Here is a 13,725-nt window from a genome sequence, read left to right on the forward strand (position 1 = left end):
CCCTGGACCAAGACTTGGCCCTTGATCAGAGCCTAGGCCTAGACATCTCCCTGGACTCAGGTGGCCAGTTGGTCATTGACGTCAGCCATGTTCATCACCACCCTCACCTCTCCAGATCTGCCTCTCCCTCTCTTCCACTTCCCCACCCTGTACTCTCTGACCACAGTGGTGCCTGACTGCCCAGGGCCAGGCTCTTGGGTGGGTCACAGTGGTGCCTGGTTGAGTACTGCCCGCCCCAGCCACAAAGAACAGCACGGAGCTGTTGCCTTCCCTCTCTCCCATGCCCAGGTCTATCCTGGTATGATGGCACCCAACCACCAGGTGCCAGAGGCATGGGACAGGCTCCTGGTTGATTTGCCTCCTCCAGACCAGTCTCGGGGCGGGGAGCCATCTGTGTCCTCTGCAGATTCAGGCCCAGATGGGGCCAGCCCAGAGTTATTTTCTTAATGTTAATAACCACTGTGAGGCACTCAGTAACTGACCTTATCAACTTATGAAACAGTTTTCATATATTCAGATAACTCCATGAGGTAGGTGGTAGTATCCCTATGACAGAATAGAAAAATAGACTCTGAGACAGGAGTAATAACATAGTGTCTCACAGCCAATAAATGGTACAGCAGAGAATTAAATCCAGGTAGTTGTATTCCTAATTAATAGCAGGGAGTTCTGATACAGAATTTATTTGAAATTCCTAGTAATGCATGAGACTATTAAAAGGACCATAAGTGAGTAAACTGGTTGCTAAGTTTAAAGCATTTGATGTAGCCGGGGGCGGTGGTGGCGCACACCTTTAATCCCAGCACTCAGGTGGCAGAGCCAGGTGGATCTTTATGAGTTGGAGGCCAGCCTGGTTTACAAAGCGAGATCCAGGACAGGCACCAAAAAACTACACCGAGAAACCCTGTCTCGAAAAAACAAAAACAAACAAACAAACCAAAAAATTGATGTGAGGGCATGGTATGTATCTACATTGGTTTTAGAGAAGGAATGGACATACACTTACATTATTTGTGGTATTTTTCAGAATTAAGCAAGAGTAGTGAACACATTTCCTTGGATGAGAATAGTGATGGAAGAGAAACTTGATCTTGAACTGATTGGCAGTTACAGGAGGTTTCCAGATTACAGCTGAAGAAATCTAAAGATTCCCACATATCCTTCAATGTCAAGGAAGTAGGAAATGTTCTACTGTTTTGGAGCATATTTATTGATTCAGCAGATATTCCATGCTTGGTAAGGTAGATAAAACAAGACATACTATCTAGGCAACATACTAATATTCTCCTCTGAAATGTCTTGAGCCTGCCTCACAGTTCAAATCACCCTCTGTCTTCCATGCTCCTACTATTATGGCCCATTAAATTCTGCTTAAATCATTCAGCTACTTTTCTAATCTAAAGTCTGAAAGTCCACATTCCTCCAAACAAAAACATGGTCAGGCTACCACAGCAATACCCTAGTCCCTGGTACCAACTTCTGTCTAAATTAGGGGTTTATTGCAGTGAAGAGACACCATGAACTCAGCAACTCTTATAAAGGAAAACATTTAATTGGGGGCTGGCTTACAGCTTCAGAGGTTTAGTCCATTATCATCTTGGCAAGAAGCATGGCAGCATGCAGGCAGACATGGTACTGGAGAAGGAGTTGAGAGTTCTACACCTTGATCTGCAGGTAGCAGAAGGAGACTGCCACACTTGGCCTAGCTTGACCATCTGAGACCTCAAAGCCCACCCGCCCCCCCAGTAACACAATTTCTCCAAGACCACACCTATTCCAAGAAGGCTATACCTCCTAATAGTGCCACTCCCTATGAGCATATGGAGGCCATTTTCTTTCAAACCACTACACTTAGCTTTTTCTTTCTTTTCCCTACTGCTGTTTTAATGTTGTAATATTTACAAGTTCTTGGATTGAAATCTTTGATACAGTTTTAGTTATCACTTATACATGATATGGGGTTGGGGTCAAGCTGAATTACCTTGTGGTAGATATTTAGTTGTCAAATCAGCAGCTAATGAAAAGGACTGCTGTTCCCCTATTTGATACTCCTGGCATGTTGCTAACCATCAGTTCACCATGTACATATACAATTCTATCCTCTCTTAGGGGAGAATAGTATTTGAAGTACAGCATCATGATGGCAGGCGTGCTCATATCCACTGGAGTGCCACTTCTAGTCCCACTTAGTGGGCAAAGGTAAGATTGGAGATATATAGACACAATGAACACTTTCTCAATAAATGTACACATATAATTCCCTTTAAAAGACATCATATTAGGGGCTGGAGAGATGGCTCAGAGGTTAAGAGCACTGGCTGTTTTCCTCCAGAGGTCCTGAGTTCAATTGGCTCACAACCATCTGTAATGAGTTCTGGCTCCCTCTTTTGGCCTGCAGGAATACAATCAAACAGAACACTGTATATAAATAAATAAATAAATAACTCTTTAAAAAAAAGACATATTAACTCTATGTCCATCTAACATCATGAGGGGTAATCTCTTCCTTCTTTATACATATCTGCAAATAATGTCTCAAGCATGAAAAAAACTAACTCCAATTTTCTTCAACACATTTACTTGTTTGTTCAATCATTTTATTTACTGTAAGAGATCATTGTCTCCTTCTCACTCAGAGGGTTCTGACACAGGACAACTGTCATTAGAGCATGTTTCTGCCCCACTGCTGCAAAGCTAAGAACTCTTATGCCTTTGTGCAGTAACCCCAGTCACCAAGCACCTTAGCACCCCATCTGCCCATTGCGTTCCCCTTGTGCCTATTCTGCAAGTTGCAACTCTGATTAGATTACAAAAAGAATTTCAAATTGCTATAACTATCTCAATGCAAGCAATGTAAAATGTAATAGAGATATTGGGTTTGCCTGTGTGTGCATATGGATGCTCCCTTCATTTAGGTAAGAAATGTAAGAGAATATAGGTTAGGCCAAAAATGTGTTAAGATTTAGATTTATCAAATTCAATGGGGGAATAAGACTGACAAGTGGAAATATATAATGGGTAGCTGGAAATGTAAGTCTGGAGTTCAGACAGAGGTATATATAGAGAAATAGATTAGTTTGTAACTGCACCGAGAGGCTTATGAATGAATTTTAGAAGGGACAGACAGGGAATAGGGAATAATAAAAAATAGAGTAACAAAGACCAAAAGTAGATTTAGAAGAATGACCAACTGTGTCAAGCTAAGGTTTAATCACAGTTTCTAAAAACCATAGAAGTTTGACTACATACTAGGCACTGGTGACTTTTAGAGCAGTGATTTCAAATGCAGTGTACACAAAAGTCAGGATGCAGAGTTCCATGTATGGAAAATAAAGAAGCAGCCAGCCATGGTGATATATGCCTGTAATCTCAAGACTTAGGAGGTAGAGGCAAGAAGATTGCTAGATTGAGGCCAGTTTGGGTTGTAGCGTGAGGCCCTATCTATAAAAAAAAAAAAAAAAAAGCTTAAAACAAACAACAACAACAAAACCAGAGGGGAGCCAGGCGGTGGTGGCGCACGCCTTTAATCCTAGCACTTGGGAGGCAGAGGCAGGCAGATCTCTGTGAGTTCGAGGCCAGCCTGGGCTACAAAGCGAGTTCCAGGAAAGGCGCAAAGCTACACAGAGAGACCCTGTCTCGAAAAACCAAAAACAAACAAACAAACAAAAAAAAAAACCAACAACAGAGGGGAGAATACACTTATCTAAACAAGAACCAGCTCTTCCCATCAGAGTTTTGACTGTGATTCAAAATGCAGAATCAGAGAGTTGTGTGTAGGAATGCAATATTTTGTACAAGGAAAACCATATTGGTGTAACTGGGAAAATAATCACACATCTCATGCATATCGTGTTCCTTCTGACGATCAACACTGATGAAAAAGTAACCTTAATGGTTACTTACGATAATCTCATTTTATTCATGAAAATGAAACAGACTTGTGTTCATAGTTGCCCTATAAAAATATTCAAATAATTTTATTTCTCCCCTCAAGTTGTCTCTTGATAAAAGATACCCTCCTCCTCTTTTTTTTTTTTTCTGAGACAAGGTCTCACATTGTAGCCCAACTGACTGGGAACTATGTACCTCAGGCTGGCTCTGAACTTGTGGTAATTCTGCTGCCTCAGTTCCCTGACCTCTGGGATTACACATGGCTCACCCATCACTCTTTTATTATTTCATAAAATGGGGCCATACTTCCTGTGTGTGTGTGTGTGTGTGTGTGTGTGTGTGTGTGTGTGTGTGTGTGTCCCAAAGCTCATCTAAGTTGCAGATGTTAGCAGTGTGTTCCTTTTCACTGCAGAGTAGTATTCCATGGTAAGAATGGCTTGTTAAACCATTTCCCCCACTACACAACATTTGGGTTGTTTCTAATCTGAGGCTATCACAAATAAAGCTGACACAAAAATGTCTGTATAAGTTGTTTTTGCTTTTTCCAAGAAAGTCCTATTGATGGATCATGTTAAGCGTATGTTTAACTTTATAAGGATTTCCAAACTCGTCTACCTAATAGCTGTATTTTACATTCCTTTCATTGGTATATGCAAAATTAGTTTGCACCCTCGGTAGTATTTGATGTTTTCACTATTTTCTCTTGAGCAATCCTGGTAAGTAATCGCCATATCACACCATAGTTTTAATTTGCATTCCCCAATGATGTATGAAATTCACTATATTTTCACATCTGCCTTCTTTTTTTGTTCACATCTGCCTTCTATATGCAGTCCCTTTGGTGAAAATGTTCATGTCTTTTCTCATTTTCTACTGGGACTGTTTATTTTTGAGTTTTGAGCATATTATCTTTCCCATATTGATCAGATATTACATGGTTTGCAAATAATTTCTTGCTTGTTCTCTTTATTTCTTTACAGAATATAAAGTTTTAATTTTGACAAAGTCCAATATATTCACATTATTTTCTTGTGGACTGTGCTTTTGAGGGGAAGTTTGAGAATTTGACTCCTAAAATTTTTTCTTGAATGATTTTTTTCTAAAAGTTTTCTTACATTTAAATCCACAATACATTTCGAGATACTTTTAGAATTTATTTTGTTGGCCTGTGAAGATTCAGTTTGTTGAAATGACTGTCCTTTTTTTCCTTGAATCATTTTTATACTTTGTCAAAATTAGTCAAGCATGCTATTGCGGGTTTATTGCTGGATTTTCTTTTCTGTTCCATTGATTTATATATCTGTTCTTACAGTACCTTGATTGCTGCTACTTTATAAATCTTGGAGTTATGTAATGTAAGCCCTCCAACTTTATCATCTTCAAAATTGATTTAGCTTAATAAATTGTATCCAGGTATTTCGATCTACCACATTTTTTTCCCTCCTGCTTTATTCTAGGAAAGAGCTCTTCTATAAGCTTCTTGTGACTCTTGCAAATGCTTCTGGTTTTGTTCCAGCTTGTCCTCCAACCACTGCGGTAGAGGCCCACTGACCGCTGACATCTGACTGCACGCGTTTGGTAAACACAGAGCATTATGGATCTTGGTTACTGAGCCCAGATATCTAAGACTGTAAATCCTTCTGTATGCATCCTGTTTTTCCTGACACAGGATCCTCTGCAGCTCTACTGCTGACTGGGGCATACTTTCCCCATAGTCATATGAGGTTCATTATGGATTGGGATTTTGATTCTCTCATACTCTGAGCTCTTTTGGGCTTGTATGGATGGGAAGCTAGTATAGAGTACCTGACAGTCTTTGTGTTTTTATCTTCTATGAAACAAGAAAAAGAAAGTTCTACAAAGCCTTGATCCATCTTTTGGTACATGGCTTGTGTTATGGACTTCGACATGGGAAAGCCAAATGGCTATATGATAGTGGGAATAATACCAGCCAATAACTCTTAGGGGGTGACCTGTTACCTCTATTAAGGTTGCAGATGGCTGATCTGGAGAAATTTCTACAGGGTCCTTTCTCTTGTCACAACGTTGCAAGACAATGACAGAATGAATCTCAACAATTTGATGGTATCTATCTCCCATATACATAGACCCAGCACCCCTTCTCATCTGTGCTCACAGTATGGTTGAGACAAACTAGGAAAGCCTCAGATTCAAGATGAACCACCATCTTTGTTGGCTCAACTCACATCTGCCATGGGCCCACTGAAGCCTGGCCAATCGGGGGATCAGATGCAGCCTTCCCAGCCTGGAGGTCAGCCATCTGCCCAAGCCTCCTGACTTATTCTTTCAGTCAACAAATGTTTCTTAATATTTGCCAGGCAGAGTTGTGAATGTTGGGTATACAGTTGAATAAAACTGATTAACCAGGCAGGGCATTTCTTTAGAGAGGCCCTCCTCAATCACCCATCAAAGAGCACTTAGCTGTCCTCTCACAAGCATTACTTTCCGTAGTACTTACAAATACTACTCTCTCTCTCTCAAAAATTTGGGGTGTGTACTACTACTTCTAGATTATTAAACAGTGCCTAACTGGAAGGAATCATTTAAGTGTTGTAAAACTAAACACAAAATAGTTATTTGGCTTCTTAAAACCATAAACTATTAAAACATAAGCACAGGCCGGGAGGCGGTGGCGCACACCTTTACTCCCAGCACTCGGGAGGCAGAACCAGGCAGATCTCTGTGAGTTCGAGGCCAGCCTGGTCTACAGCGCGAGCTCCAGGACAGGCACCAGAACTACACGGAGAAACCCTGTCTCGAAAAACAAAACAAAAAACCATAAGCACAGCGACTTTCTCTCTGATGTTACCATACTATGCTAAGAACGGGGTCAGGAGCATGGGCAGCCTTCTGAATGTCAGTCGTTTTACTTAGCTTACGCCAGAATTTAGAGGGAACTCGTGTTGTTCCAGTTACAACAAGTGACTGAATTGGCATTTGGTACCTAGCAAGCCCTCAATCACCGCGGAACGAATAGATGACTCCTCATTTTACTAAGGGGCCTCGGGAAAGACTTGGCTAAGGAAGGTCCCCGAAAATGTTCAGGGACAGCACAGGGATCGACCAGTGGCAGGGAGGCCCGCGCGCGAGTTCAGTCTCCGCACGTGACTGGTTTAAACCAGTCCAAGCCTTTAGTACTTAAGTCAGTAAAGGGTAAACCGTTGCGAACGCATAGAAAACAGCTTCAGGTGTCTCGAGTCTCCTCGGGGCGGGACAGACGCTCCGCCCGTCACGTGACCACGCCCGCCACGTGACCCGGCTGGCTGCGCGCGCAGGCCCGAGAGGCGTTTCCGCCCGCCATTGCAGGGATGGCGGGGTCTCTCGGCGGGATGTTCTCCGGGCAGCCACCCGGTCCCCCGCCGCCCCCGCCGGGGCTCCCGGGCCAGGCGTCGCTTCTGCAGGCAGCGCCTGGGGCTTCGAGACCGTCCACCAGCACTTTGGTGGACGAGTTGGAGTCGTCATTCGAGGTAAGCCGAGACGTGGGCGTCTGGGTGCCGCCTTCACTCGCGTCCAGAAGTCGCGCGGGTTCACGCCCGTCTCGGGGCCAGCGTCCGGTGGATGCCGGCGATCGGAGAACGGAAGCCGCCCGCCGTTGGCTGGGTGCGGCTCGTGGCCGGTGGTCTCAGGTCTGCCCCCGCAACCGCCACATTTCTGGAGACAACTCCATCAACCTGGGGGCTCTTTCGATTCCCATCCGGCTTTGACCTCCGCGGGTCTAGTAGGAGCTGGTTTTCCCTGGATCGTAGCCTTTCGGCTGAGCTCCTCTGAGTTTTCAGGTCACATATTGTACGCTTTTCCCGGTTTTGTCTCTTCTGTGTAGACCTTCCAGTGGCCCCGGGCACTTTTTTTACCTGTTAGCTTTTCGATTTGGGTGCCCTACCCCTTGGGGTCTTTGGCTTTCGCTTGCTAGTCGTTTGGTAAATGCTTTGTTAGGACAAATTGAGCTCTTACTGTGGGAAGAAACTTTGGTAGAACGTTTGGGATCACCCCCTCTTCGTGGATGCAGAAACTAAGACTCATAAGTAACTTGTCCAAAGTCGGCCTTGGGTTTGTGCAAGTGAACACTAGTACTCCGGCCTTCTGCCTTTCCAGGTAAAAGGTGGCCTAGTCATACTAATGAAAAGCACGTTCTTTTTTTTTTTTTTGTTTGTTTGTTTGTTTGTTTTTTCGAGACAGGGGTTTCTCTGTGTAGTGTTGCGCCTTTCCTGGAACTCACTCTGTAGTCCAGGCTGGCCTCGAACTCACAGAGATCCGCCTGGCTCTGCCTCCCGAGTGCTGGGATTAAAGGCGTGCGCCACCACCGCCCGGCCGAAAAGCACGTTCTTTTAAAAAATAAATTGTATTGCGTTTATTTATTTGTTATTGGTGTGCTTGTGGAGGTCAGAGGGACAACTTGAAGTCAGTTCTCTACATCCATCATGTGATGGAACTTAGGTTTGGTAGCAAACGTCTTCCTACATGATTAACCATCCCAGCAGTCCTAGAAACTAGCCTTTTTATATACTTAATGCATTTTTTTTTTCTTTCATAAGACCGGCTGTCGATAAAGGCCCATGCTTTAAATGTTTTTCAAAGGATAATGGGGGCGGGAGGTGCTCTGGGAACTAAAGTTTCAGAAGTTAGTTTTGTTTGCTTGGTTGGTTAGTTGGTTGGTTTTTCGAGACAGGGTTTCTCTGTGTAGCCCTGGCTGTCAAACTTTTACAAGGGCGGTGGTGGCGCACGCCTTTAATCCCAGCACTCGGGAGGCAGAGCCAGGCGGATCTTTAAGTTTGAGGCCAGCCTGGGCTACCAAGTGAGTTCCAGGAAAGGCACAAAGCTACACAGAGAAACCCTGTCTCGAAAAACCAAGGGGAAAAAAAAAAACTTTACAGTACACAGGATGGGCAGTCTGATTTGTTGAGCTGTTGCAGGAGTGGGAAATCCTTGTGATGGTTTCTATACTTTAAATCTGGAGCTGGAGTGCCAGGTGGTGGCGGTGGCGGCGGCGGCGGCGGCGCATGCCTTCAATCCCAGCACTCGGGAGGCAGAGCCAGGCGGATCTCTCTGAGTTCAAGGGCTACAGAGTTCCAGGAAAGGCGCCAAAGCTACACAGAGAAACCCTGTCTCAAAAAACAAAACCAAAAAAAAAAAACAAAAAAAAAACACCACGCAAAAAAATCTGGAGCTGGGTAGAAGGATTTATTGCTTCCAAAAGGAACCTCACATGTAGTTATGGCTTACGATTCGAACCTAATTTGATTCGGTGTCTTGTGTTTTACACAGATGTTTGCTCACTGCTGGCAGGGCTCTTTCTCCCTATCCTGTATTCATTTGTCAGCTGCCATCCATGTTCTCATTCACCCTTTTTGTCTTTTCTGGGGGCTACTTGTGCCTCATGTAACCACTCACATGAATGGCTCAGTTGGTACCCTTTCAGAAGATCTTTGGGACTTGATTATCCATGTGGCACTAACCATTTATTACACAGACACCTCTTGGTTAAATGCCAAGTGGTATTCCAAGTACTTAGAATGTAGTGCTGAACCACACAGGCAGACCTGTTGGTAGAAGATAAATAATAGTGGCTGAAAAGAATGGATAGCAATGTCAATTATTTAGGTGAAAAGCATGCCGAGCTCCACTGTAGAGCATGAGCAGGACAGGGACCATTTAGAAAGAGGAGACAGATGACATCTTGAGATGGTGATACATACAATTTATGTAAGGACCAGCCAAAGTGACTGTGGTGGGATTGAAAGGTATCCAGGTGTGGAATGAGACCACATGATGGTGCCAGCAAATACCGGTGTCTCAGTTGCCAAACTAGTTGATACTCATTTTACCAAGTGTTTACATTGGTCCATAGTCTTCTTGGGAACAAACTGAGAAAGTGACCACTCATTGAATGGCCTCAGGAGAGGTTATTTCTTGTTCATAAGTAATAGCTCAGTGTGTAAATAATGTTTTTTATGTTTTGCTCACACAGGCTTGCTTTGCTTCCCTTGTGAGTCAGGATTACGTCAATGGAACTGATCAGGAAGAAATTCGAACTGGTAAGATTTCCCTCTTTGCAGATAACTTTTTTTTTTTTATAGTAAGATTGCTATTGCTGATTTTATATTTGTATGCTTAGCTCTGCATGTGTCTTCGAACTTTTCCAGGGTGTAAGATGGATGCAGATAGTCAGTCCCCATAAACTGCTGCCTCTGTTCAGTTCACTTGCTCACATGTTTTCGTTATGAACCACTTAAAATGAGCTTTTCATGTCTATAAAGAAAACTAGTAAGAACTGTTTTAAAAACCCACCAATTATATTGCTCTTTTGACTAGCTCTGACAGAGAAGTGCGTGCGTATTCTCATCTCCACTGTTTAGTGACTTTTTTCTGTATTTCAACTATTCCATTCTAAATGGAAATTGTGGTCCTAATTGCTGAGTGTCTGGATTATGTTTCTTTGGAGGACTTCATGATAGTTACACATGGGAACTTGGAAATGATTGTTGTTGCTGTCTTCCAGATTAAAATCCCAAATTATGTCTGTGAGGAGCTGCTGTTTTAATATTTTACTTATTCATTTAAGTGGGAGATAAATACATCTAGTGTTTTCCTTAAAACTTTTGGTCTCTCTCTCTCTTTTAAGGTGTTGATCAGTGTATTCAGAAGTTTTTGGACATTGCAAGACAGACAGAATGTTTTTTCTTACAAAAAAGGTTGCAATTGTCTGTCCAGAAACCGGATCAAGTTATCAAAGAGGTACAAATTTGTCTTTCCCCCCAACTTTTAGGGAGAACAAGTGTCATTAAGATTCCACTGTGTCTTAACTGTCTTCCTGTGAATTGTAGGAGGTCTTTAGAGGTCGGCGAAGTGCTGCGGGTACCAGTGTTGGTGACAGCCTGGACACCTGGGGATCATTGGGAGGGAGCAGAACTGCAAACAACTCTGCCTACCTACTTCACACCCTGCTTTTTATGGGAAAGTTCTCTTAAAAAGCAGGTTTTGCCTCCTGAGAACAATTGGAAAACCATCAGTATAGATAAAAAGTTAATTTGGACAGGAACTCTTAACTGTATCCCCAAATTGCCTTACCTGGTACCTAGCACATAGAAAATGGGCTATGTACTCTGTCTAAGGAATCAAAAGTAAATATTATTAAGTAATCAAAAAGGCATGATGGTGCATATATTTAATCCCAGCTCTCAGGAGGAAGAGACAGGCAGATCTCTCTGTAAGTTCAAAGCCAGTATGGCCTACATAGCAAGTTCTTAGGCCAGCCAGGGCTATATAGTGAGATTCTTTTTTTTTTTTTTTTTTTTTTTTATTTATTTATTTTGTATACAGCATGTATGACCAGAAGAGGGCACCAGATCTCATTACAGATGGTTGTGAGCCACCATGTGGTTGCTGGGAGTTGAACTCAGGACCTCTGGAAGAGCAGTCAGTGCTCTTAACCTCTGAGCCATCTCTCCAGCCCGAGATTCTTTATCTTTAAAAGATAAAAGGTAAATATTCTAGCCAAGGTTCCTTAAAAGGTTGGTTTGTTTTAAACTGAGATATTTGGAAATGAGTTGCCACAAGAACTAGGAAGCTTTAATGTTATTGAGTAAGTGAGATGATTCCTACCACCCCAATATAGAAGATTCTGAATTTCTAGCCCCAAGGCCAGTGATACTGCCACTGAGAAATGCAGATTTGAGAGTAATGGATTTTGGCAGCTTTTGAAATAACAAGGTGACCATGACAGTTAACCAGAAAGGATCTTTTCAGCCAGAGACCAGCTGTTTATAACAGGACTAGTAAGAAGATGATATTCTTACAGTCTCTTGTACCAGGTCACTTCTTGATATGAATGCTCAAATAGTATGTGGAAATGGTTAAGGCTATCATTTAAGCATTTTGCTTTTTTTAATTTTATGTGTATGAGTGTTTGCCCTCGTGTGTGTGTGTGTGTGTGTGTGTGTGTGTGTGTGTGTGTGTGTGTGCGCGGGTGCGCGCACGCGCGCGCCATGTATATGCAGTTCTCATAGAGGCTAGAAGAGTGCATTGGATCCTCTGGAACTAGAATTGTAGGTTGGTGGTGAGCTGCCTTGTGGGTGCTGGGAACTAAACCCAGGTCCTCTGCAATAGCAACAAGTGCTCTTTAACCACTGAGCCATCTCTGGACCCAAAGCCAAATTCTAATACAGGAATTACCACCACTGTTCATATTAAACTTTTGAAAAAGATGTACTTTTTGACACTGCGTAATCTGAAATTATAGAACAGTAATGTGGATTCTTAAAGACAGTTGTTAACACCTTTTCGTATTTTCAATATTTGGTGTCTTTCAATAGTGGTCTTTAAGGTAATTTTTAATTTTTTTGTTTTGTTTAGTTTTGGTTTTGGTTTTTTCGAGACAGAGTTTCTCTGTGTTGTTTTGGTGCCTGTCCTGGATCTCACTCTGTAGACCAGGCAGGCCTTGAACTCAGAGATCAGTCTGCCTCTGCCTCCTGAGTGCTGAGATTAAAGGCTCACCACCACTGCTCGGCTGGTAATTTTTTTTTTTTTTTTAAAGTTTTTTATTTATTTTTCGAGACAGGGTTTTCTGTGTAGCTTTGCGCCTTTCCTGGATCTTGCTCTGTAGACCAGGCTGGCCTCGAACTCACAAAGATCTACCAGCCTCTGCCTCCCAAGTGCTAGGATTAAAGGCGTGCGCCACCACCGCCGGCTTGGCAGGTAATTTTTAATTGTAAGGCTTATTTTTACTTATTAAAAGAAAAACCATTAAATATTAAAATTCTTGTTAGCAAACATCTCTCATTGGAAGAGTTGCCTTTGCTAGCGGTGGTGGTGTAGACCTTTAACCCCAGCACTCGGGAGACAGAGGCAGGCCAGCCTGGTCTACAGAGTGAGTTCCAGGACAGCCAGGGCTACACAGAGAAACCCTGTCTCAAAAAACAAACAAAAAGATTTGCTTTGGCTGATTCAGATAGTAGAGCAGCAGAGTGATGGGCTTTCAACACTTTGGTGGATTCCTTTGGTTTGGAATTGGCTTTAGTGTTGCTTTTTTGTTTCTTTGGTGCCATTTCAGAATTTCTAGGTAGGCCCTCTTCAGTTGAGCTATACCTCCACCCCTCTTCTTATTCTTTTGTTTTGAGACAGGGGAATCATAACTCCCTGAGTTACTCAAGCTGGCCTTGAACTCATTCTGGCCTTAAACTTGATGGTCCTGCCCCAGCCTCCCAAGTAGCGGGGTTACAACAGGCCTGCGCCACGAGGGTCATTCTGAGTGTTCCTAACTAAGGGGGAGCTTTATCCATTTACTCTTGTTTATGATGACTAACCTCATCCCTTTCTTTTTCCCCTTCCCACCGTCATCTGTAGGATGTCTCCGAACTAAGGAGTGAACTGCAGCGGAAAGATGCGCTGGTCCAGAAGCACTTGACAAAACTGAGGCATTGGCAGCAGGTGCTGGACGACATCAATGTGCAGCACAAGAAGCCGGCCGAAATGCCACAGGGCTCCTTGGCCTTCCTTGAGCAAGCATCTGCCAATATTCCTGCACCCCTGAAGCAGACCTGAAAGCACGCTGGACTGCCATGCAGCCTTGTGATCCTGCCAGGCATCTTTCCTTCTAGACATGCTGTATTGGAGGAACTCTGTGGGGTAGTGTTAGTTTATGTTCTGCCCATTTACAGGACAGAATGTAAGTAGGAAGCCCAGGCTGACCTTGAACCTACAATTCCCCTGCCTCAGCTTCTCTGGTTCTCTTACTTTATAAAATACCTGAAGCATTGATAAACCAAGTAAAGTTCGTTGGTTTGCTTTTTAATTCTTTAGGGAAGTTTGGACTGTGGG

General features: G+C 43.1%; 1 protein-coding gene and 1 pseudogene across 1 annotated transcript; one reads left to right on the forward strand and one right to left on the reverse strand.

Annotated features, from left to right (window-relative positions):
* Positions 1-5,344: 5,344 nt before the first annotated feature.
* LOC128108748 (lys-63-specific deubiquitinase BRCC36-like) lies at positions 5,345-6,242 on the reverse strand (annotated as a pseudogene).
* A 937-nt stretch (positions 6,243-7,179) lies between these two features.
* Positions 7,180-13,682, forward strand: Med28 (mediator complex subunit 28). The gene is made up of 4 exons (XM_052734896.1): positions 7,180-7,379; positions 9,878-9,944; positions 10,532-10,644; positions 13,252-13,682. Exons 1-4 carry the CDS (start codon positions 7,221-7,223, stop codon positions 13,447-13,449), a joined length of 537 nt encoding a protein of 178 aa, XP_052590856.1. The 5' UTR covers positions 7,180-7,220; the 3' UTR covers positions 13,450-13,682.
* Positions 13,683-13,725: the final 43 nt, after the last annotated feature.

Source organism: Peromyscus californicus, unplaced genomic scaffold (assembly GCF_007827085.1).
Source record: "Peromyscus californicus insignis strain IS unplaced genomic scaffold, ASM782708v3 Scaffold_13__1_contigs__length_99412109, whole genome shotgun sequence".
NCBI classification, from domain to species: Eukaryota; Metazoa; Chordata; class Mammalia; order Rodentia; family Cricetidae; genus Peromyscus; species Peromyscus californicus.

Bases quoted from the DNA above. Each gene is read 5' to 3' on its own strand.
- Med28 (XM_052734896.1), top strand. From the start codon at position 7,221: ATGGCGGGGTCTCTCGGCGGGATGTTCTCCGGGCAGCCACCCGGTCCC. The intron at 7,380-9,877 runs GTAAGCCGAGAC...TTGCTCACACAG, and splicing joins AGTTGGAGTCGTCATTCGAG to GCTTGCTTTGCTTCCCTTGT. The intron at 10,645-13,251 runs GTACAAATTTGT...CGTCATCTGTAG, and splicing joins CGGATCAAGTTATCAAAGAG to GATGTCTCCGAACTAAGGAG.